At 47.4% G+C, this 23,537-nt stretch overlaps 1 protein-coding gene across 1 annotated transcript; it reads left to right on the top strand.

Moving 5' to 3' along the window:
• Positions 1–1,343: 1,343 nt before the first annotated feature.
• On the top strand, positions 1,344–21,356 carry MXD3 (MAX dimerization protein 3). The gene is made up of 6 exons (XM_077265936.1): positions 1,344–1,881; positions 8,338–8,434; positions 8,905–8,934; positions 19,211–19,325; positions 19,962–20,136; positions 20,220–21,356. Exons 1-6 carry the CDS (start codon positions 1,812–1,814, stop codon positions 20,336–20,338), a joined length of 606 nt encoding a protein of 201 aa, XP_077122051.1. The 5' UTR covers positions 1,344–1,811; the 3' UTR covers positions 20,339–21,356.
• Positions 21,357–23,537: the final 2,181 nt, after the last annotated feature.

Consider the following 23,537-nt stretch of genomic DNA (forward strand, 5'->3'; position numbering starts at 1 on the left):
ATGGCAGCTTGTTATTAATTCTTGTGGGCATGTCTTCCACTTCCAGTTCAGGGGTCGAGTCTTCTCTTCCTCTGGCAGCCATTTCATTTTTAGTTTACATGCTGTTATGAGAGGACACGCTTGAACCGGGCTTAGAAAGGCATCAGTCTTTCGACCTCTTGCTGCTCACTCGCTGTCACTAATACACTTGCTGTACTTGACTCAACTCTGGAGAAGTTACTGTATACCATTCTACTCTGTATGTCCATATTTCCAAATAAGTCTGGATTGCACAATCCTTGGTATGCATCATCTCTCTGGACGCTGAACAGCATTGGTCCTGTCTGCCCTACATCGCGGAAAACTGAAGGTACGAATCTCTCACAACACCTATTAGTCTACCCCACCTCCATTCGCCTCAGGTGGGGACAGAACAGAATTCATCCCTTTGGGCAAAGGCGACATGATCACGTAGTGAAAGATCACCATGCACGCGGCTACATTGCGGCATAAGTGATTGGGAGCGCATTGTGTCCTGTAAGGTCCAGCGACAAGCAAGTCACGAAAAATTCAACTAGGTCTGGCTTTTCGCGACGTGTCATCTGGTAGCTTGCAGTGTCGCCTTTTCGCTCACGTTACGCAGCACTCTGAGTTTTGGCCACAAGTGCTGGTAATTCCACAATTTTGGCCTCACTGATTGCCCTTTATCGCTGTCTGCCCACATTCGACTTGATTAGTGGCTCATGTGAGGCTTTGTGTGCACTTCTTCCCCCTCACCATTCTTCTGCCCCCTGGTATTGTGAAGTGCTGGGGAATACTAGGACTATGAATTGTGAGGTAAAACCTGGGCTGGAGATGCCTGGCTTCTGACTAAAGAGATGAAAGTGAGAACAGGCCGGTGCCCACCTCCCCCACACGGGCCAGGCTGGTGCCCACCTCCCCCACACAGGCCAGGCTGGTGCCCACCTCCCTCACACAAGCCAGGCTGGTGCCCACCTCCCTCACACAGGCTAGATTCGTGCCCACCTCCCCCGCACGGGCCAGGCTGGTGCCGACCTCCCCCGCACGGGCCAGGCTGGTGCCCACCTCCCCCTCACGGGCCAGGCTGGTGCCCACCTCCCCCTCACGGGCCAGGCTGGTGCCCACCTCCCCCACACGGGCCAGGCTGGTGCCCACCTCCCTCACACAAGCCAGGCTGGTGCCCACCTCCCTCACACGGGCTAGATTCGTGCCCACCTCCCTCGCACGGGCCGGCCCGGGGCGGCCGCCATTGTCCCTGCACTGAAATGGAGGAATTTGAAATTTGAAAGAATCCCTCGTTCCCGCCTGATTCTGTTGTTATCCCCGATGACGTCACTCGTCTTGGCCTCACCCACCACTCTCTCAGCCAATCATCGTCATCATCCCGGAGTCTCCGCCCATTTCAGGAAGCTTTGTGATAACGGAATATTGGGGTCTTCAATATCCAACCAAGCTTGGAGACAGGAGCCTCGGCTGTGCGGGCTCCCTGGCATGTAGGGAACGGGCACCACGGCCACCGGGGCTTGTTAGGAGCGGCGGGCATAGCATGACTGAGTGGGTGTGCGACGTGTGGGCGTGTCCGGGGCGGCGCCAGCTGACTGCTTGGTCTTCGGTACATTGTGTAGGAAAATAGTGACCAGACCCCTGGCTCTAAGCGGACAGGCCCAGATCTCCGGGACTCGCAGTGTCTGTGGCTGGGCCGGGCGGCCTCAGAGCTCCGCAGCTTACTGTGCACACGACGCGGCTGCAGTGCAGGAAGAAGCTGGGTAGGCCCGGGCAGTGACAGCGCCAGATCTCCGTCCAGCCCGGCGATGGAGCAGCTGCCCACCAACCTGCAGGTCCTGCTCCAGGCGGCCGAGTATGTGGAGCGCAGGGAGAGAGGTAAGGAGCAAGGCCGGGGCAGAGCTGCCGCTCATGGCCTCCCCTCCCCCCTGTTTACTTCACTATGGAGGGCGGATAACATGACACAGCTGATGGTCGGGACTATGGCAGCCCTTTGTGTGCCCATCCTCCTGCCCACCGCATACACCTGTCAGTAGTGAGGCCTGTGCCACCATCGAGGCTCGCCTGCCCGCCCTATCCTGGGCCACAATGGCTCCATCTTCACCAGACGTGCATAATCTCCATGGAGATTATGTATCACCAGATGAGAAGGGCCCCACATCCCGGGGTAACAGGCTGCCCCCCTCTGATCACTGCTGCCAGGGACCATCAGATGGCACATGCCCCCCCCCCCCCTCCTGTGTGGCCTGATCACTGCTGCCAGGGACCATCATATGGCACATGCCCCCCCTGTGTGGCCTGATCACTGCTGCCAGGGACCATAATTTTGCACATGCCCCCCCTGTGTGGCCTGATCACTGCTGCCAGGGACCATAATTTTGCACATGGCCCCCCCCTCCCTCCTGTGTGGCCTGATCACTGCTACCAGGGACCATCATATGGCACATGCCTCCCCTCCTGTTTGGCGTGATCACTGCTGCCAGGGACCATCAGATGGCACATGCCAGCCCTCCTGTGTGTATTCTTATCACTGCTGCCAGGGACCATCAGATGGCACATGCCCCCTCCTGTGTGGCCTGATCACTGCTGCCAGGGACTATCTTATGGCACATGCCCCCCTCCTGTTTAGCCTGATCATTGCTGCCAGGGACCATCATATGGCACATGCCCCCCCCCTCCTGTGTGGCCCGATCACTGCTGCCAGGGACCATCAGATGGCACATGCCCCCTCCTGTGTGTATCCTGATCACTGCTGCCAGGGACCATCAGATGGCACATGCCCCCTCCTGTGTGGCCTGATCACTGCTGCCAGGGACTATCTTATGGCACATGCCCCCCTCCTGTTTAGCCTGATCACTGCTACCAGGGACCATCATATGGCACATGCCTCCCCTCCTGTTTGGCGTGATCACTGCTGCCAGGGACCATCAGATGGCACATGCCCCCTCCTGTGTGTATCCTGATCACTGCTGCCAGGGACCATCAGATGGCACATGCCCCCTCCTGTGTGGCCTGATCACTGCTGCCAGGGACTATCTTATGGCACATGCCCCCCTCCTGTTTAGCCTGATCACTGCTACCAGGGACCATCATATGGCACATGCCTCCCCTCCTGTTTGGCGTGATCACTGCTGCCAGGGACCATCAGATGGCACATGCCAGCCCTCCTGTGTGTATTCTTATCACTGCTGCCAGGGACCATCAGATGGCACATGCCCCCTCCTGTGTGGCCTGATCACTGCTGCCAGGGACTATCTTATGGCACATGCCCCCCTCCTGTTTAGCCTGATCATTGCTGCCAGGGACCATCATATGGCACATGCCCCCCCCCTCCTGTGTGGCCCGATCACTGCTGCCAGGGACCATCAGATGGCACATGCCCCCTCCTGTGTGTATCCTGATCACTGCTGCCAGGGACCATCAGATGGCACATGCCCCCATCCTGTGGTTGCAGAGAGATTTTTTTTACTTTAGTGCTCACATATAAAGTGCAATGGAATAAATGGTGCTATAATAATTTTACAAATCTATACCAAAGGTGCGTGTCTCGCATGGTCATAATGCTGAGCAGCCAAAAGATGCGTCACCAGAGAGCCCTGTGAGCCATGCCCCCTTTTAGAGACCATTAAGATCACTCAATAATCAGGCCTATATCTCTGGACCCATACGGCGGGTTTAAAAATGGCAAAGCCTGAATACTGAGGGGAGCAGTGGCAGCATTTTTGGCAGATCCTCTTTAACCAAGGCAAAGTGGGTGCTTTGCACATCTCTTTATGTCTTAGATGTTGTACAGTGAGAAGACTAGTTCTTCCATCATCCACTAGAAAAACCCCATTAAGACCGGGTGGTTCACACTTGCGTTAGTCTGGTCAGCCTATGGCTGCGTACGTCCTCCCTTAAGCTCCGCCTACTTCCGCATGCGTCCTGCTTACCTATCTTTAACATTGGGTATGCAGGGACATGCGTTGTATGCGGATGCGTCCGCATGCGGCATTTTGACGCGCCCGCCAACCGCACGGGAACGCGACATGTGTTCCCGTGCGGTCGGCGGGAACGTCAAAACACCACATGCGGACGCATCCGCATACAACGCTTGTCCCTGTGTACCCAATATTAAAGACAGGTACGCAGGACGCATGCAGAAGTAAGTGGAGCTTAAGGGAGGACGTACCCTGACCAGCCTAACGCAAATGTGAACTTAACCTTACCCCTTGAGGATGCAGCCAGTTTTTGGATTTTGCTTGCCTTACAAGAACCATAAGTTTTTACTTTCCTTAAGCATACGACGGCTTAGGCTACTTTCACACTAGTCCGTCGGTACGGGCCATCGGGCCGACGGAGAGTGTGTTAATGTAGCACAACGGGGGCAGCGGATGCAGTTTTACAACGCATCCGCTGCCCCATTGTAATGTCCGGGGAGGAGGGGGCGGAGTTCCGTCCGCGCATGCGCGGTCGGAAATGGCGGACACGACGCACAAAAAAAGTTACATGGAACTTTTTTGTGCCGACGGTCCGTCAAAACTCGACGCATCTGTCGCTAATGCAAGCCTATGGAGAAAAACGCATCCTGCGGGCAACTTTGCAGGATGCGTTTTTTTTTCTCCAAAACGACGCACTGCGACGTACAGCAAGCGACGATAGTGTGAAAGTAGCCTAAGGCTACTTTTACACTAGCGTCGTGCACTGCACGTCGCTATGCGTTGTTGCGTTGTGTTGGAGAAAAAAAAACGCATCCTGCAAAAGTGCTTGCAGGATGCGTTTTTTCTCCATTGACTTGCATTACCAACGCAGTGCGACGTATGGCCACATGTCGCAACCGTCGTGCGACTGTTGCGTCGGACCGTCGCCCCCAAAAACGTTGCTTTTAACGTTTTTTGGTGCGTCGTTCCCGCCTTTTCCGACCTCACATGCGCGGCCGGAACTCCACCCCCTCCTCCTCGCACCTCACAATGGGGCAGCGGATGCGTTGAAAAACTGCATCCGCTGCCCCCGTTGTGCGGCGCTTGCACAGTATGCGTCGGTGCGCTGCAACGTCGCATTGCGACGTGCAGTGCACGACGCTAATGTGAAAGCAGCCTGAGGCTACTTTCACACTTCCATCGGTACGGGGCTGTCGCAAACCGTCGTACCGACGGACGTTGTGCTAAATTTAGCACAACGTGGGCAGCGGATGCAGTTTTACAACGCATCCGCTGCCCATTGTGATGAGCGGGGACGGAGTTCCGGCCGCGCATGCGTGGTCGGCAATGGCGGACACGTCGTACAAAAAAACGTTACATTGAATTTTTTTGTGCGTTGCGTCCGCCAAAACACGACGGATGCGACGTGTGCCCATCTGTCACTAATACAAGTCTATGGGCAAAAACGCATCCTGCAAGCACATTTGCAGGATCCGTTTTTTGCCCATAACGACAGATTGCGACGGAGCCCAGAAGACGGAAGTGTGAAAGTAGCCGTAGTCTTTGTGGGACATTAGTAGTGCCATTAATTTGTCATATTTCAAAACATAACTATGTGAAGTGTCAATTTGAAAATCTTGAATTCAGATCTGTTCAGCTTGTGGTCTGAAAGTGTACTGTCTATAGTTTCCAAATAGAAAAAAAAAAAAAAGTTTAATGACTTGTCCTGCAGGATCTTAAACCACACAAATCATTAGGTAAATCTATAGAGGATACAGAGAGAGGTATTTAAAATAGTGATGACGCAAGCTGAACTATACCTGGCAAGAAAGATTGTGTATATGAAAGTGAACGGTAAGAAAACTCATGTCCAAAAGAGGCCGCTTCTTGCCAATTTGAAACATATATATGATTTATTTATTTATTTATTTATTTTTTTTATTCAACTTCTGCTAAAATAGGATTTTCAAAATGTCTTGCCCTGCGACCCTTTGAATTGTGTCCTGGCTGGTGGTTGTGTTGCACAGTCAGTATGTGTATGTACCGCACACCAGAACACTAAGCTTATGATTGAAGAGGGGAGCTGAAGATTCCTACATTGACGATTCCATCCTTGGGAATTACAAAGGATGTGTCTCACCTAATGTGTCCAGAAAAGAGTTCTGCAAAAATTGTCGTCCAGGAATGGCTCTCCAAGAAAAAATACTAAACAATTTTGGAGAGGCTATGGTAGATGGTATAACTTATAAACAATGGATATCTGGTGACAGATGGACTTTTTGACACTATTTCTAAAAATACAGAGGATTTTGTAAAACATTTTTGTTACCAGCTGATGGTCCTTAAAGGGTTAATTTGAAACATAAATGTAAATATCAATTAATCTTTAAAAACTAATAACTTTTGTAATTCAAGTCATGGTAATATTTCCTAACATTCACTCTGTACTGCAACTTAGGGTCCTCACTTCCCATGACAATTCGAATGAGAACCCCAGTGCATGATGGGATACTAAAACAAATCGTCATCTGCTGTCACTCCTCTTTCCTCCCTGAAACGAAGCGTCATCGTAGGGGAGGGGGCTGAGACATCCCGATACACCCCTTATTTTGGTTGCTGCCCTGAATAAAGCCTCATCAGTGACGCTCTTCATGGGCTGGACCCTGCGTGGTCTCTCTTGTGCAGTGTCTCCCCCAACGCCCTGTCCGGCCTGTTGTCTGCTTAGCTGAAAGGCCCTTTTTTTGCCACCGCTCATGGCAGTGGTGCAGGAGGCACTGTGAAATGCCTTGCAGCTTGAGCTAGCGTCCAGAGGCTGTATTCATACCAAATCGTGCAACTATTCAACTGGAGTGAGAAAACTACTCCTTACATCCCGTGCATGTACTGTACAAACCAGGACTACGAAGAGGAGAGTTTGGTAAAACATTGGATTCTGAAGGCAGAACCCATCACAAGGACTCCGCAAAACCACACAGTCATTCCAAGTAGTGAAGCAGAAATAAATACATTCAGCAATGACAGTGAAGTCCATGAAGTGATTGAAGGTGGCACAAGATTGGCAATGGATGGCACATCTGGTTATGTGACCTGTGAATATGATCTGCACTGCTAACTGGCTAATGGACTGTCCAAAGATTATGATGAAGAAATAGAAGTGACATTACTGCACCTTCTGGTCCATCCCTTGTGCATCCAAGAAAACCAGACATTTTAAAAGTAAACAAAAATCCAATAATAACTCCGGTGAAACCAAACCCCATGACAGGCAGACATACTCTGACACAAGGAAACAGCCATTGTTAGTAAGAGATTGTGGACAAGATTGTTTCACACAGTAGGAGGGACGGATTGGTGCTAAAAGCTCATTGTAAAGAGTTACTATTAATTGTTTTATTTTATAGCTTTATGATTTACCTACTGTACTTTTCTTTTTAAAAAGGTGAAAAGGGACATGACTAGCGGCGTAATAATAAAATAAAAAATTGTTACATGTATATTTAAAAAGTTGTTATAAATATATATTTTTAAAATGTAGCATGAAACGTACATGATTAGAATAAGACTGCATTTAGAAAATCACGCTTCAAAATATGATCCTATGAAGATCCCAACTTGAGTCCCGGAACAAATGTAACCAAGAACACAAGTAACACCTGCAGTTTATGAATAATTTATAACATATAGTTTTTCCTCCCATCAAAATTTAGAATTTGACTCCTAAAAAAAAATAAAAAATATCAACATAGTCTTGTGACCTATCATATTAAAGCCTGTACAATTCTGAACCAAATTTTGCATCCTCCATCTTTCTCTTAATTCTAGCTTTGAGATATGATGTAATGTCATACAAGCCCGAAGTTCATGTTTTCTTTTTTTTCTAAACTTTACAAATCTATACAAAATAAAATAAAATTAACTACTGGAGGTAAAAATTCAAAGCTTATTATTTTTAATTCACTAAAGTAGCATTTAAAAATAAAAACACCAAGGAAAATAAATATCCTAAGATATCCGGTAATTCTACTAGTGATGAGCGAGTATACTCGTTGCTCGGGTTTTCCTGAGCACGCTCGGGTGTCCTCCGAGTATTTGTAAGTGATCAGAGATTTAGTTTTCGTTACCTCAGCTGCATTGTTTACGGCTGATAGACAGCTTGAATACATGTGGGGATTCCCTAGCAGCCAGGCAACCCCCACATGTACTCAACCTGGCTAGCAGCTGTAAATCATGCAGCTGTATCAACAAAAACTAAATCTCTGAGCAGTCACAGATACTTGGAGACCACCCGAGCATACTCGGGAAAACCCGAGCAACGAGTATACTCGCTCATCACTAAATTCTACCTAATACATGGTATTCATGAGATGCAGAGCATATTATAGTGGATGGATAAGTACGGTATGCTATTGGTGACTTACTGATCCTCTCATTACAGAAGCAGAACACGGCTACGCTTCCATATTACCCTGTGATACTGCTGCACCTGGCAGGAGAAAACGGCAGAGGACCACCAGCAACCCGGACAGTGTTAGGTAAGAGTCTGATGGCAGGCAGCAGCTGTTCAACATCTACAGCCAATGGAAAATACGGGTAGAAACAATTTCATTGTTATTCCCATTATCAAGGAAGTTATGTTCAGGATGGGTGAGCAGAAGAGAAGAGCCTTTCAGGGCATTTAGCTGGCCACATAGTAACATGGTAGTATTACCCCAGTTCATCTATTTCTGTAAGCAGCAAGATGTGAGCCAATGATGGCCATTAGTGATGAGCCAACGTGCTTAGATAACGTGTTATCAAACAGGCAATCCCTGCATGTGTTCAGGCTGTCTAACCGCCATAAATCAGGCAGCCGTGGGGACTCGAACATACCCCAAGCATGATCCAAGCACATTGGCTCATCACTAATGGCCAGCTTTTCTCATGTTATGTTCCTCTCTAGTAAAACATTTTTGTCGATAATGTTCCTGCTCACTAGTCAGACTGTTTCCTCATGTATTTTCAGGTCGGTTCACAATGAGCTAGAGAAACACCGGTGAGTAATTTTGTATTCTGTTTATTGTATTTCCTCCTTCTGTACATGTACAGTATAGTTACAGCAGAGAAGGGTGGCGCACTAGCTGGGATTAGAGAGAGCTTTGATCTCGACTGTTTCCCAACCAGTCGTTACCATCACTGAGACCGGGTGCACACGATTTGGAAGTGGTGCAGCACTTTGGGCGCAGCGCACGTTCTCCGGGTCCAAAGCGCTGCCTTCTATTGAACGCAAGTGAGTCTGCATGTGTTCACTGAACTGTGCGGTTTCACCGCGTCCAACACATTCGATTGGTGAAATTTCTGTTGCAGAGATATTGACAAGCTGCAGTGTGGAGGCCGCTCCGCATGTCCACCTCCGCAGGTGATCTGCATGTGTCTGTGGATGCATAGTGGGCATGAGGTTTCTTGAAATCCCATCCACTATGCTGTAACATCTGGCTGCTGCGGGTTTGACGTTGCATAAGTACACAGAATCCAACCCGCAGCGATTACTGCTCGTGGGCACATACCCTGACAGGTTTTGTGGCATTCTCAGCCCAATGAAGCTCTGCCACAGGCTGGGCATCCTTGCTCTATTGCATCCAATAATACTTGGCAGCTGTGCCATGTGTCATCTGTTCCAGTCCATCACATGATGCCTACTGTAGACAGGTCAAGATCCCCCATATGGAGGACGACTTGTGAACTGCAGGATGACGCCATCATCGCTCGGATCTATCCTGACTGCTCTTGCACATCTACCCTCCCAAAACTGCTCCACCTAGGAGTGTGCCGTGGGGCTCTCTTAATCCATCGCCTACACCGCCAATTTTTGTTTTTTCATTGCCTTTTGCCTTCTCCTTCGTCCATTAACTGCAACTTTTTTATCTTTCTGTTGACACAGCCATATGAGGGTTTTGTTTTTTTTTTGCAGGATGATTTGTAGTTTTGATTGACATCCTTCATTTTACCATACCGGAAAACGGGAAAATTCAGTGTGGGAGAAAATGGTGGAAAAAAAAATCATGATTCTCCATGATCTTGTTGAGATGTTGCGTGAGGAGCGGACTGCTTTATTGATGCTAATTTGGGGGCATACAATGTATTGATAGGTTTTTATTGCTTTTTTAAAGACATGTGCTGACAGAAAAAAACACAATTGTGCCAATTTGATTTATTTTCTCTTTGCAGCATTTATTGTATATTTTGACCGATTTTTCCAGATGCCGTGATACTGTGTTTTCTTTTTTTGTTTGTTTTTTTTGTTTGATTTTTTAAACTTAGTTTTTGGTTAGGGATTTGTACCTGGGATGATCTGTCCTCTTATAACAGGGGTGTCAAACGCATATTCACAGAAGGCCACATCAGCATTATGGATGACTTCAAAGTGCCACTTGTAACGGGCCGGATTGGCAGCGCTTTGGACGCATCGGCTTTTGTACGCTCGGTGATTCCGCATGTGTTCATTGTACCGTGCGGAGACACCGCATCCTATACATAGACTGTGTAATTTATCTTGTGGAGACGCTCATAATTAGACATGCTGCGGTCTATAAAGACGCGCCACACATGCGGATACGCAGGTCTGCTGCCTGCATCTTTGAATGCATAAAATCCCATCCACTATGCTGTAACATTTGGACACTGCGGCTGTACGCAGCGTCCAATCTGCAGCGTTTCCTGACCGTGGAAACATACCCTAATTGTAAGGGCTCATGCAGGGTTTCCTGTAGCATGGTTTGAGCAGACTGCAGTGCACAGACTGGCCAGGGGCTATAAGAGAGCCCACCCTGAGTAGTGAGGCCAAGGGAGCCGCCCTATACCTCTGAATTAAAAATGGACTGCTCCCTATGTTAAGTACTGGCTGCGTCTGCTCTGATTAACCCCTTAATGACCAGAGCTATGTTTAGTTTTGCTTTTTCAGTTTTTGCTCCCCCTTCTTCCCAGAGCCATAACTTTTTATTTTTTTGGTCACGATGGCCATATGAGGGCTTGTTTTTTGTGGGACGAGTTGTACTTTCGAGTGACACCACTAGTTTTAACATATAGTGTACTAGAAAACGGTAAAAAATTAAAGTACGGTGAAATTGCAAAAAAAAGTGCAATCCCACAGTTGGATTTCTTTTTAACATGTTCACTAAATGCTAAAACTGACCTGCCATTATGATTCTCCGGGTCATTACATTCATAATTCATAGGGTTCATAGACCCTAAACATGTCTAGGTCCTTTTTTTTTTTTTTTTTTTTTTCTTCTTTTTTTTTTATGGTAAAGAAAATCCAAAGTTAGTTTCAAAAATAAAAAATAAAATGTGCATTTTTCTGATCCTCGTAGCGTCTCCATTTTTCATGATCTCGGGTTGGATGAGGGCTTCTTTTTTTTTTTTTTTTTTTTTTCGCGCAGGGCTGATATTTTTAACCCCTTAATGACAGCCAATACGTCTTTTAACTGACCTGAGATATAACAGAATAGCCTCCCCATACAGGTGACAATCCAGCAGCTGTTGGCTGTACTCTATAGCTGACAACTTGCTGCATCAGCCACGATCAGTGCTAGCACCATCCAAATCTGTTTAACCCCTTAGATACTGCTGTCAATAGTGACTACATCATTATATATGGTTAACAGAGTCTGGGGGCTTCCTCTTTATCCCAATCGGTGCCCTGAGATCATGATTTTGTGGTCCTGATGTTTGCCATGGCAATTCACGACCAAATAGCGGCCTTAGGCCATGTTCACACTTTGCGGCGTCCCTCTGCAGGTTCTCCCGCAGCGGAATTGATAAATCTGCAGGGCAAAACCGCTGCGGCTATCCCTGCAGATTTATCGTGGTTTGTTCCGCGGTTTCCGCTGCGGGTTTCCGCCTATACTATTGATGCTGCATATGCAGCAATATGCAGCATCAATAGTAATGTTAAAAATAATAAAAATTGGTTATACTCACCCTCCGATGTCCGGATCTCCTGGGCGCTGCACGCAGCGCTCCGGTTCCAAAGATGCTGTGCCAAGAAGGACGTTCGTGACGTCACGGTCATATGACCCGGGCGTCATCACGGTCATGTGACCGCGACGTCACCGCAGGTCCTGTTCGCACAGCAACTCTGACCGGCCGGCCGCGTGCAGCGCTGAGAGGTGAGTATAACATGATTTTTTTATTTTTATTCTTTTTTTTACCCCAAATATGGTTCCCAGGGCCTGGAGGAGAGTCTCCTCTCCTCCACCCCGGGTACCACCCGCACATTAACCGCTTACTTCCCGCAACGTGGGCACAGCCCCATGCGGGAAGTAAGCGGTTCAATGCATTTCTATGGGTGCAGAATCGCAGCGATTCTGCACAAAGAAGTGACATGCTGCGGGTTTTAAACCGCTGCGTTTCTGCGCGTTTTTCCCGCAGCACGTGCACAGCGGTTTGTGGTTTCCATAGGGTTTACATGTAAATGGAAACGCTATGGAAACTGCTGCGGACACGCAGCATCAAAATCGTCGCGGAAAAACCGCAAAGTGTGAACATGGCCTTAGAGTCTGACAGCTGTAGTAATCTATTCAGAAGTTAGAGGCATTTAGGTGGTAAAAATACACATTTTCATTTCTGTCATACCACTTTGCATTAATTCCTGTAATGCATCTGAAGGGTTAATAAACTACCTGACTACAGTTTTCAATATGACTAGGGGTGCGGTTTTTAAAGTGGTATCACGTTTGGGGGTTTCCCAATATATGGGACCCCTAAAGTCAATTCAAATATGGATAAGTCTCTAAAAAAATAAATTTTGTAAATTTCCTTGAAAAAATGGAAAATTGCTGCTACATTTTTAAACCTCCTAAAATGCTAACAAAATAAAATAACATTTTACAAATGGTGCTGATGTAAAGCAGACATGTGGGAAATGTTGTTTATTAATGGTTTGCTGCGGTATGACCATCTGGATTAAAGGGATAATCATTCTAATTTTGAAAATTCCTAATTTTTTAACATTTTTTTCAAATTTTTGATATTTTTTATAAATATACACAAAACATATTGATCTAAATTTACCATTATCATAAAGTATAATGTATCACGAAAAAACAATCTCAAAATCACTGGGATTTGTTGAAGCGTTCCAGAGTTATTACCACATAAAGTGACACTGGTCAGATTTCAAAAATTTGGCTCCGCCACTAAGGGGTTAATAATACCATTTTGGTGCAGATACGTTCTTTTGATTGCCCGTTATTGCATTTTAATGCAATGTTGCGGCAACCAAAGAAACGTAATTCTGGCTTTTTGACTTTTTTTTTTTTTTTCTCATTACACCATTTAGCGATCAGGTTAATCCTTTTTCTATATTGATGATTCTGAACATGGCGATACCAAATATGTGCATTTGTTTTATGTTTGTTTTTTTTTTTTTTTTTTACTTTTGGCATGCTTCAATAGTCTCCATGGGAAGCGTCCATAATCTGATCAGCTCTGCTACATATAGGCGATGATCAGATCACCTCTATGTTGCAGAAATGCTCACTTGCTATGAGCGCCAACCAGTGGGCGGCACTCATAGCAATGTGGCAGTGACAGCCACAGGGGTCGGCTGTAATTCTGGTGGTTTGAATTTTTTTCTTGTTACGCCGTGTAGCGATCGGGTGAATTATTATTTTTATATTGATTGGGCAATTCTGAATGCGGCGATACCAAATATGTATATTTGATTTTTATTTGTTTTATTTTGAATGGGGCAAAAGGGGGGTGATTTGAACATTTTTATATTTTTAAAAACAACACTTAGGGTTAGAAGACTAGAAGCTGCGGTACTTCGATCGCCTCTACTACACACAGCTGATGATCCGATTGCCTGTGTGTAGCAGAAATGCTCACTTGCTCTCAGTGCCGATCACTGGGCTGTGCTCATAGCAATCTGGCAATGACAACCAGAGGTCTGCTGCAGACCTCTGGTTGTCATGCTATCCAGTCGGTGACCCACGATCATGTGATGGGGTCACCGATGGGAGGGATTAGTGACGTCATTCCTGTAAGCGCGAGTTGATTGATGCTGTCCTAGATTGACAGCGGTATTAAACTAGTTAACAGCCGCTGGTGGATCGTTATTCCACCTGCGGCAGTTGCGGGCACATGTCATCTGTATAATTCATCTGTCATGTGCCTGGAAAGGTGCGGGCTCAGGATCCGTGTTAAAGCCAGCACTCTTTATCTTCCATAAAAAATGCTTTATTCAGATCAAAACATGGGTGACAGAGAGCAGCAAAAAAAATTAGAAATATACAATGGCAGAGCATAAGGTCAAACCTAATTTATAGCCCAGACCCTGAAACGGACAGTACTGATGATGCTTAGTGTTAGGGAGGGGCTGTGACAGTGATCGCAGCCTCTGCCCCCTGATGATGCTTAGTGTTAGGGAGGGGCTGTGACAGTGATCGCAGCCTCTGCCCCCTGATGACTCTTAGTGTTAGGGAGGGGCTGTGACAGTGATCGCAGCCTCTGCCCCCTGATGACGCTTAGTGTTAGGGAGGGGCTGTGACAGTGATCGCAGCCTCTGCCCCCTGATGATGCTTAGTGTTAGGGAGGGGCTGTGACAGTGATCGCAGCCTCTGCCCCCTGATGACGCTTAGTGTTAGGGAGGGGCTGTGACAGTGATCGCAGCCTCTGCCCCCTGATGATGCTTAGTGTTAGGGAGGGGCTGTGACAGTGATCGCAGCCTCTGCCCCCTGATGATGCTTAGTGTTAGGGAGGGGCTGTGACAGTGATCGCAGCCTCTGCCCCCTGATGACGCTTAGTGTTAGGGAGGGGCTGTGACAGTGATCGCAGCCTCTGCCCCCTGATGACGCTTAGTGTTAGGGAGGGGCTGTGACAGTGATCGCAGCCTCTGCCCCCTGATGATGCTTAGTGTTAGGGAGGGGCTGTGACAGTGATCGCAGCCTCTGCCCCCTGATGATGCTTAGTGTTAGGGAGGGGCTGTGACAGTGATCGCAGCCTCTGCCCCCTGATGACTCTTAGTGTTAGGGAGGGGCTGTGACAGTGATCGCAGCCTCTGCCCCCTGATGATGCTTAGTGTTAGGGAGGGGCTGTGACAGTGATCGCAGCCTCTGCCCCCTGATGACGCTTAGTGTTAGGGAGGGGCTGTGACAGTGATCGCAGCCTCTGCCCCCTGATGACGCTTAGTGTTAGGGAGGGGCTGTGACAGTGATCGCAGCCTCTGCCCCCTGATGATGCTTAGTGTTAGGGAGGGGCTGTGACAGTGATCGCAGCCTCTGCCCCCTGATGATGCTTAGTGTTAGGGAGGGGCTGTGACAGTGATCGCAGCCTCTGCCCCCTGATGACGCTTAGTGTTAGGGAGGGGCTGTGACAGTGATCGCAGCCTCTGCCCCCTGATGACGCTTAGTGTTAGGGAGGGGCTGTGACAGTGATCGCAGCCTCTGCCCCCTGATGACGCTTAGTGTTAGGGAGGGGCTGTGACAGTGATCGCAGCCTCTGCCCCCTGATGATGCTTAGTGTTAGGGAGGGGCTGTGACTGATCGCAGCCTCTGCCCCCTGATGATGCTTAGTGTTAGGGAGGGGCTGTGACAGTGATCGCAGCCTCTGCCCCCTGATGACGCTTAGTGTTGGGGAGGGGCTGTGACTGATCGCAGCCTCTGCCCCCTGATGACGCTTAGTGTTAGGGAGGGGCTGTGACAGTGATCGCAGCCTCTGCCCCCTGATGACGCTTAGTGTTAGGGAGGGGCTGTGACAGTGATCGCAGCCTCTGCCCCCTGATGATGCTTAGTGTTAGGGAGGGGCTGTGACTGATCGCAGCCTCTGCCCCCTGATGATGCTTAGTGTTAGGGAGGGGCTGTGACAGTGATCGCAGCGTCTGCCCCCTGATGACGCTTAGTGTTAGGGAGGGGCTGTGACAGTGATTGCAGCCTCTGCCCCCTGATGACGCTTAGTGTTAGGGAAGGGCTGTGACAGTGATCGCAGCCTCTGCCCCCTGATGACGCTCCGTTATAGGAGGGGGGCTGTGACAGTGATCGCAGCCTCTGCCCCCTGATGACGCTCCGTTATAGGAGGGGGGCTGTGACAGTGACCGCAGCCTCTGCCCCCTGATGATGCTCCGTTATAGGAGGGGGGCTGTGACAGTGATCGCAGCCTCTGCCCCCTGATGACGCTTAGTGTTAGGGAAGGGCTGTGACAGTGATCGCAGCCTCTGCCCCCTGATGACGCTCCGTTATAGGAGGGGGGCTGTGACAGTGATCGCAGCCTCTGCCCCCTGATGACGCTCCGTTATAGGAGGGGGGCTGTGACAGTGATCGCAGCCTCTGCCCCCTGATGACGCTCCGTTATAGGAGGGGGGCTGTGACAGTGATCGCAGCCTCTGCCCCCTGATGACGCTTAGTGTTAGGGAGGGGCTGTGACAGTGATCGCAGCCTCTGCCCCCTGATGACGCTCAGTGTTAGAGAGGGGTTGTAACAGTGATCGCAGCCTCTGCCCTTGATGACGCTTAGTGTTAGGGAGGGGCTGTGACAGTGATTGCAGCCTCTGCCCCCTGATGATGCTTTGTTTGAGAATCCCAGTGCATGCTTGGACAGTTAAACATCGAAAACGAAGTAGTAAAAAAAATAAAGCAGAGTAGTGAGCGAACGGTTGGAGCTTCAAAATTAAAGTATATTGGAAAAGAGAGAGTGAGGCATTTAGGATTAAAATAATTTTTAGTTCCGGACCACCCCTTTAAAGGGAATCTGTCACCCCAAAAATCATATATGAGAAAAGCCCACCGGCATCAGGGGCTTATGTACAGCATTCTGTAATGCTGTAGATAAGCCCCCGATGTATCCTGAAAGATGAGAAAAAGAGGTTAGATTATACTCACCCAGGGGCGGTCCCGCTGCAGTCCGGTGCGATGGGCATCGCGGTCCGGTCCAGAGACTCCTATCTTCATAAGATGACATCCTCTTCTTGTCTTCCTGCCGTGGCTCCGGCGCAGACGTACTGATTTGCCCTGTTGGGGGCAGAGCAAAGTACTGCAGTGCGCAGGCCGGGCCTCTCTGACCTTTCCCGGCGCCTGCGCACTGCAGTTCTTTGCTCTGCCCTCAACAGGGCAAAGTACGCCTGCGCTAGAGCCGCGGCAGGAAGACTAGAAGAGGACATCATCGTATGAAGATGGGAGGCGCCAGACTGCACCGTACAGAATACTGTAGATGAGCCCCTGATGCCGGTGGCCTTATCTCATATACGATTTTTGGGGTGACAGATTCCCTTTAATTAACTAAACTATTTGTCCCCAAAGGTTGGCAGTCCCATTTCAATGTAAATGTTGGCAGGGTGAGAATATCAGGTGTGTGTGTGTGTGTGTGTGTGTGTGTGTGTGTGTGTGTGTGTGTGTGTGTGTGTGTGTGTGTGTCTGTCTGTGTGGGGGGGGTAAGCTTCAACAACATGAAACGCTGTATGTGAAACTGGTCTAAAGTTACAAAAAAACTACGAACTTTAAGGGCACATTTACATGCAGTAGATTTGTTGCAGAATTTTCCAGGACTATTGAGTGAAATTTCCGCCCTGAGTTTTTGATGGGATTTATAAAACTCTGATCTTATGTGCTGATTTTCCCCATAGACTTGCATTAGACTTGGAAAATCTGTAGCTAAAAAACCAATGTGTTTTAGTGCCATTACACTAAAAAGCATGTAATCTACACATGACTATCAAAGTTTTGTCAAACCCAAATACCAGCAAGTATCAAACACAAAGCAGCTTTATGTAAAACACGACACGCCAAAAACCACAATGAAAAAAAACACAAGTAACCCAACTGCAACACAAAATACTCATCGTGGGAAGACGGCCTCCAATGAAAGAGTCTTGCAGAAAACTATGGCCCTGAGTCGTTAGGCTACGTTCACATTTGCGGCCAGCGCCGCAGCGTCGGGCGCCGCAGCGGCGCCGCATGCGTCATGCGCCCCTATATTTAACATGGGGGCGCATGGACATGTGGCGCACTTGCGTTTTGCGTCGCTGCGGCGCCCGCGTCGGGTCGCAGAGGACGCAGCAAGTTGCATTTTTGCTGCGTCCAAATTCAATGAAAAAAACGACGCATGCGGCGCAAAACGCAGCGTTGTGCATGCGTTTTGCTGCGTTTTTGTTTGCGTTGTGCGCTGCGGCGCCGACGCTGCGGCGCACAACGCAAATGTGAACGTAGCCTTAAAGAGATTACGCCAGAAAAGTCACATTTTTGAATGACAGAGTTGCCCAATAATTTTGTCATTTTCGGCGTCTTCACATCAGTGTCAGTTTCATCAGCTCCACCAAAACGGAGATCTTTTGGGCTCCCAACTGATTTCTGCAACATATCTGCTGTGTGTGTATATACTCTGAAGAAAGAGAAAAGTCTTTGGATTGGTGCAGTTCTAGCAGTCACGATTTATTTATTTATCTCTGAGATATTGTCTGGGCTTTGGCTACACATAGTGGCTGTAGACTTCTGAATCCTTACAGTGTGCACACCGTACGCTGTCAGGATTCTCCAGTGTCTGCAGCAAGACCAGGCATTCACGTGACATCAAGTATGTGATTTGCATACTTAGATGTAATTATCCTCTCTTAATTCACTTGTAGGGCCGGGGTCACACTAGCGTATGGCATCCGATGTGAGAGCATTGGATGCGATCTGCTAATGACCCTCGGCGCCTGCTCTGCTGTCAGCGGGAGCCGAGTGTCATGCTTCTGTGCTCCGAGCCTCTCGCAGAGAGCGGATCGGGGCACAGCTGCGGAGGAGGCGGAGATACTAATTTCTCCATCTCCTCCATTGCCGGGGTCAGCGTATAACGCACAGCACTCGGATGATATCTGAGAGGTGTACGCTGTCTCACTCGCACCCATAGGCTTATATGGGTACGAGTGAACCGAGAGTCGGCAGAGTGTCTGTGACAATCGCAGCATGCTGCGATTTCACTCGCACACTGAAAACGGCCGAGGAAAAAAACGGTTATGTGAGCTGCCCCATAGAAGAATACTGGTCCGAGTGCTGTGATTTGATTTTTTTTTTTTTTTTTTTTTTTTTTAAATCGCATAGCACTCGTCCGTATTACGCTCTAGTGTGACTCCGGCCTAAGAGTGAGGCGTGTGTAGCCAGAAGAATACAAATCATAGTTGTGGTCACGTGACTGCAGACAATTTGCGGTGCCGGCATTGTGAGGATTCAGAAGCAAAAGACCGGTAATCGCTTTAATTTCTGTAGTAAATTGCACAATCCTTTAAATCCCTTTTTAGTATGTTGCTATTTTGTGTGCGGTATAAAGTACAAACCATTCATTCAGCAATTCTATTTGTAGGAGAGCCCAGCTGCGGCGGTGTCTAGAACAACTGAAGCAGCAAGTTCCTCTAAGTGTGGATACTTCCCGTCACACCACCCTCAGCCTCCTGCATCGAGCCAGACAGCACATCAAAGTGAGTCCGTGCACCTGGGAACACTTGTCTAGAAGTCACATTCTGCGCCCTCCTGGTGCTGACAGAGCAAACGTGTGGGCATTAGTGATGAGCGAATATACTCGTTACTCGAGATTTCTCGAGCATGCTCGGGGGTCCTCCGAGTATTTTTTAGTGATCGGAGATTTAGTTTTTCTTGCCGCAGCTGAATGATTTACATCTGTTAGCCACCATAAGTACGTGGGGGTTGCCTGGTTGCTAGGGAATCCCCACATGTAATCAAGCTGGCTAACAGATGTAAATCATTCAGCTGCGGCAAGAAAAACTAAATCTCCGAGCCCCAAAAAATACTGAGGACCCCCGAGCATGCTCGAGAAATCTCGAGTAACGAGTATATTCGCTCATCACTAGTGGGCATCATTTTTGCATGTGTACACCGCCTGGATGCAGTATTCTGCGTCTGAGTGTCCGTCTCCAGGAGGCGTACCTGCCTGAAGATGATGCAAGTCGGAGCACACGTTCACTCTATGGCGCATACACCCAAATTTTGTTTTGTGTGGGGTCCAGACGGGACCAATGAAAGGGTGCCAAAATGCAGTGTGAAAGCACCCGTAGTTACAGTAAGTGTGAAGTATAACCATTTCTAATCTACTGCAGAAACTGGAGGATCAGGAACTAAGAGCAAAGAATATCAAAGAGAAACTGCGGTCGGAGCAACAGAGACTACGACAGAGACTAAAGCAGCTTCTGCCCTCGAGTAGCACTGAACGCATCCGAGCAGACAGCCTGGACTCTTCCACCTTATCATCTGAGCGCTCGGACTCTGACCAAGGTGAGGACCAGCAACATAACCACGGTTGGTTCCCTGTAAAAATCTACTACATTGAATGATATATGTTTGTTTTTTCTTTGCAGAGGACTTGGAAATAGATGTGGAAGGCGTCATCCTGGGAGCTAATGAGGGGGACCTGTTTGTGTCATTTAGCGCTGGCATGGAGCACAGTTACTCTACTCCAGCTCATGCCTGGCTATGACCACAGTGCCGGAAACGTGACCAGCAATAATACAGCTTTATGATGATTCTCAACTAGCAAACATTCAACTCCCAAAATGCCATAGCTCAGAAAACCTTCAAGGAACTTCCCATGAAGGCAGAGTCCAAATGATTTGCATTGCGCATTTCTTTTTGTTTAAAGGTGGATGCAGTTTGTACTTTTTTTTTTTTTTTTTCTTCACCCTCTAAAGCTTTTATGATGGTTACCTACGACGTCTACCATGAACTCTACATCCTTCATCCACACAGCTACATGCTCTAGTAGAGAGGAGGACTTTAATATCGGATGTAACTCTTCTGGCATCATCAGAAGTTCTCATCCCATGTTCCGTGCCATCATGATCATATATTTATTGTACATACATAAATGCTGGAGCTCCTGTCGCCACATTGCTGTGCACTGGTTGTACGGCGCTCCTGGACATATGAGAAGCACTTTGTTATGTGTGCACTTAAAGGAACCCCATGTAAACAACTATAAATATATTTTGTATCCTCTACAAAGGTCTAAGAACTATGCTGCAACACTTACAGGAAGAAAGCATGTGAGATTTCAATCAGTGGATTCGCCAGGGTTATTAGTCTCACATATTTTTCCAGTAAAATCGCAAAATGGATGCTTACAGTAATAACAAATGTGGAAAATATCTCTGGGAGGTTTAATGTTTACATGACTTATATCACATTGTAAAAAGTCCAAACTCGTACATGCACTTGCTGAAGAAGAGAAGCATCTTGATCAAGCTGCCTTAGCTAATCTTCTCTTAGCACAGCACAAGCTTTTAGTTGGAAGGACGCCTCCGCTCCCGCCAGCAGTAGGGACTGGACGTTACACCCTGATTTCAGATGAGCAGCTTACTTACATTCCTAGCCCAAGCACTACTTGTATTGTGAGTGTTTAAACTTGGGCACAGATGGGGATATACTCAGAATAAGCTTTTTTTTTTTTTCCTTCTTCAATATTGTAACTTCTATTTTAGTAAATGTGTTTTTTTTTCTGTTCTGTAGAAATGCTTGTACTTTCTCTTTCCTATCTAAATTCACATATGAGAGTGAAACACTTAGAGGCCAAAGTGAACAATGGTTACAAACACGCAATGTGGATTTAGTCCATATTGAGTCAGTGTAATTACACATCTACCCCATGCCACACAATCTAAATCTGCAAAGAGTTTGTATGTTCTCTCCGTGTTTGCGTGGGTTTCCTCCGGGTACTCCGGTTCCCTCCCACATTCCAAAGACATACTGATAGGGAATTTAGATTGTGAGCCCCAACGGGGACAGCGACGATAAGTGTGCTGAAAATCTCGGCTTATACACGAGTATATACAGTAACTCAATATACACAAAGCTGCCCATCAGTAGTGGGGCATGGTTGGACCAGATGGCAGGAGACACCTAGTTCTCTAGTGATAATCTTCTGCTGATAAAACGCTGATTTTATTGAAACCACATAACACAGGCTAGTAAGTGCCATCACTGGAATCTGGGTCTCTGCCCTTGCACCATTCTGCTCTTAGATTACATCGCAAAACCTGCTGAAACATTCCCTTTCAATCATTTTTTCCCCTCATTTCACAATTTGTATTAAAAAGAATTAGTAATCTTGCAATTCCGCACTAGATTCAGTGGCATGTAAAAGTTTGGGCACCCCCTGGTCAAAATTACTGTTATTGTGAACAGCTAACCAAGTTCAAGATGAAATGATCTCTAAAAGACCTGAAGTTAAAGATGACACTCTTCCTTTGTATTTTAGGCAACAAATATATATTTTCAGCTTTTACATTCTAAAAATAACAAAGAAAAATGTGTGTATGCAAAAGTGTGATAGTACTTAGCTACACCACCTTTACTATCACAGCTTGTAAACGCTTTTTGTAGCCAGCCAAGAGTCTTTCAATTCTGGTTTGAGAGATTTTCATCTATTCTTCCAGTTCTGTGAGTTTCCTGGGTCATCTTGCATGCACTGCTGTTTTGAGGTCTAGCTACAGATTTTCAATGATGGTTAGATCAGGGGACTGTGAGGGCCATTGTAAAACCTTCAGCTTGTGCTTTTTGAGGTAGTTTATTGTTGATTTTGATGTGTGTTTAGGATCAATATCTATTTGTAGAAGCCATCTTTTCAACTTCTGTTTTTTTTTATATACAGCAAGCATTGCTTGTATCAAGAAATTGAAATTGCATTGAATCCATTCTTCCTTTTACCTGTGTCATTGGTTGCAACACAGCCTCAAAGCATGATTGAGCCACAACAATGCTTAATGGTTGGCGACATGTTTTTATCCTAAAACTCTGTGCCCTTTTTTCTCCACACATACCTTTGATCATTGTGGCCAAAGAGTTCTATTGTAACATCATTGGTGCACAGAATTTATTTTCAAAATACATCAAATCATGGTCCCAGATTCTGGAGGAAAAGTGAAGAGGCACACAATCCAAGCTGCTTGAGGTCTAGTGTGAAGTTTCCACAATCGGTGATGGTTTGGGGAGCCATGTCATCTGCTGATGTAGGTCCGCTGTTATCAAGACCAAAGTCAGTGCAGCCGTCCACCAGGAAATTTTAGAGCACTTCATGGTTCCATCTGCTGACAAGATTTTTTGGAGATGGAAATTTCATTTTCCAGCAGGACTTGGCACTTCTCGACACTGCCAAAAGCACCAATACCTGGTTTAAAAACAACAGTATCACTGTGCTTGATTGGGGTTAAGGTCAGGCACATAGAGATGTAGAGGTCAGCCAGGGCCGTAGTCGTGGCTGAATTTATGTTTTGAGTGCCCTGACCGCCCTCCACATATAAATCAAGTTTCACTTTCAGCTTACTTGTTTCTCCATACATTGTGCCGTCAGGGTTCTTCCTTAGTTCTCCAGCGTCACCTGTGGCCATATGTGTAATAACAGACACACAGTCCAGTAGTAACTCCTAACGCAGAACTTTACTTTCATAGCTTTGCAGTACATCCAAGCTCAACACAGCATTTTCAGCAGATTTCACATTACACATCATTAAAGCTTTCCCCTCGCTTTTCTCCGTCACACAGCTCGAGATCCAGTCGTACCGCATTGTACGTTTTGTCGGCGTCCTCCCTGTTCAGACTCCCTTCCACTGGGTGTTCCTTCAGCTGTTTTGCTTCGGATCTGAGGGCATTTACCCAGACTAGAACCTGCCACATAGTGAGCG

The sequence above is a fragment of the Ranitomeya variabilis genome, chromosome 5 (genome assembly GCF_051348905.1).
Source record: "Ranitomeya variabilis isolate aRanVar5 chromosome 5, aRanVar5.hap1, whole genome shotgun sequence".
Taxonomy (NCBI): Eukaryota; Metazoa; Chordata; class Amphibia; order Anura; family Dendrobatidae; genus Ranitomeya; species Ranitomeya variabilis.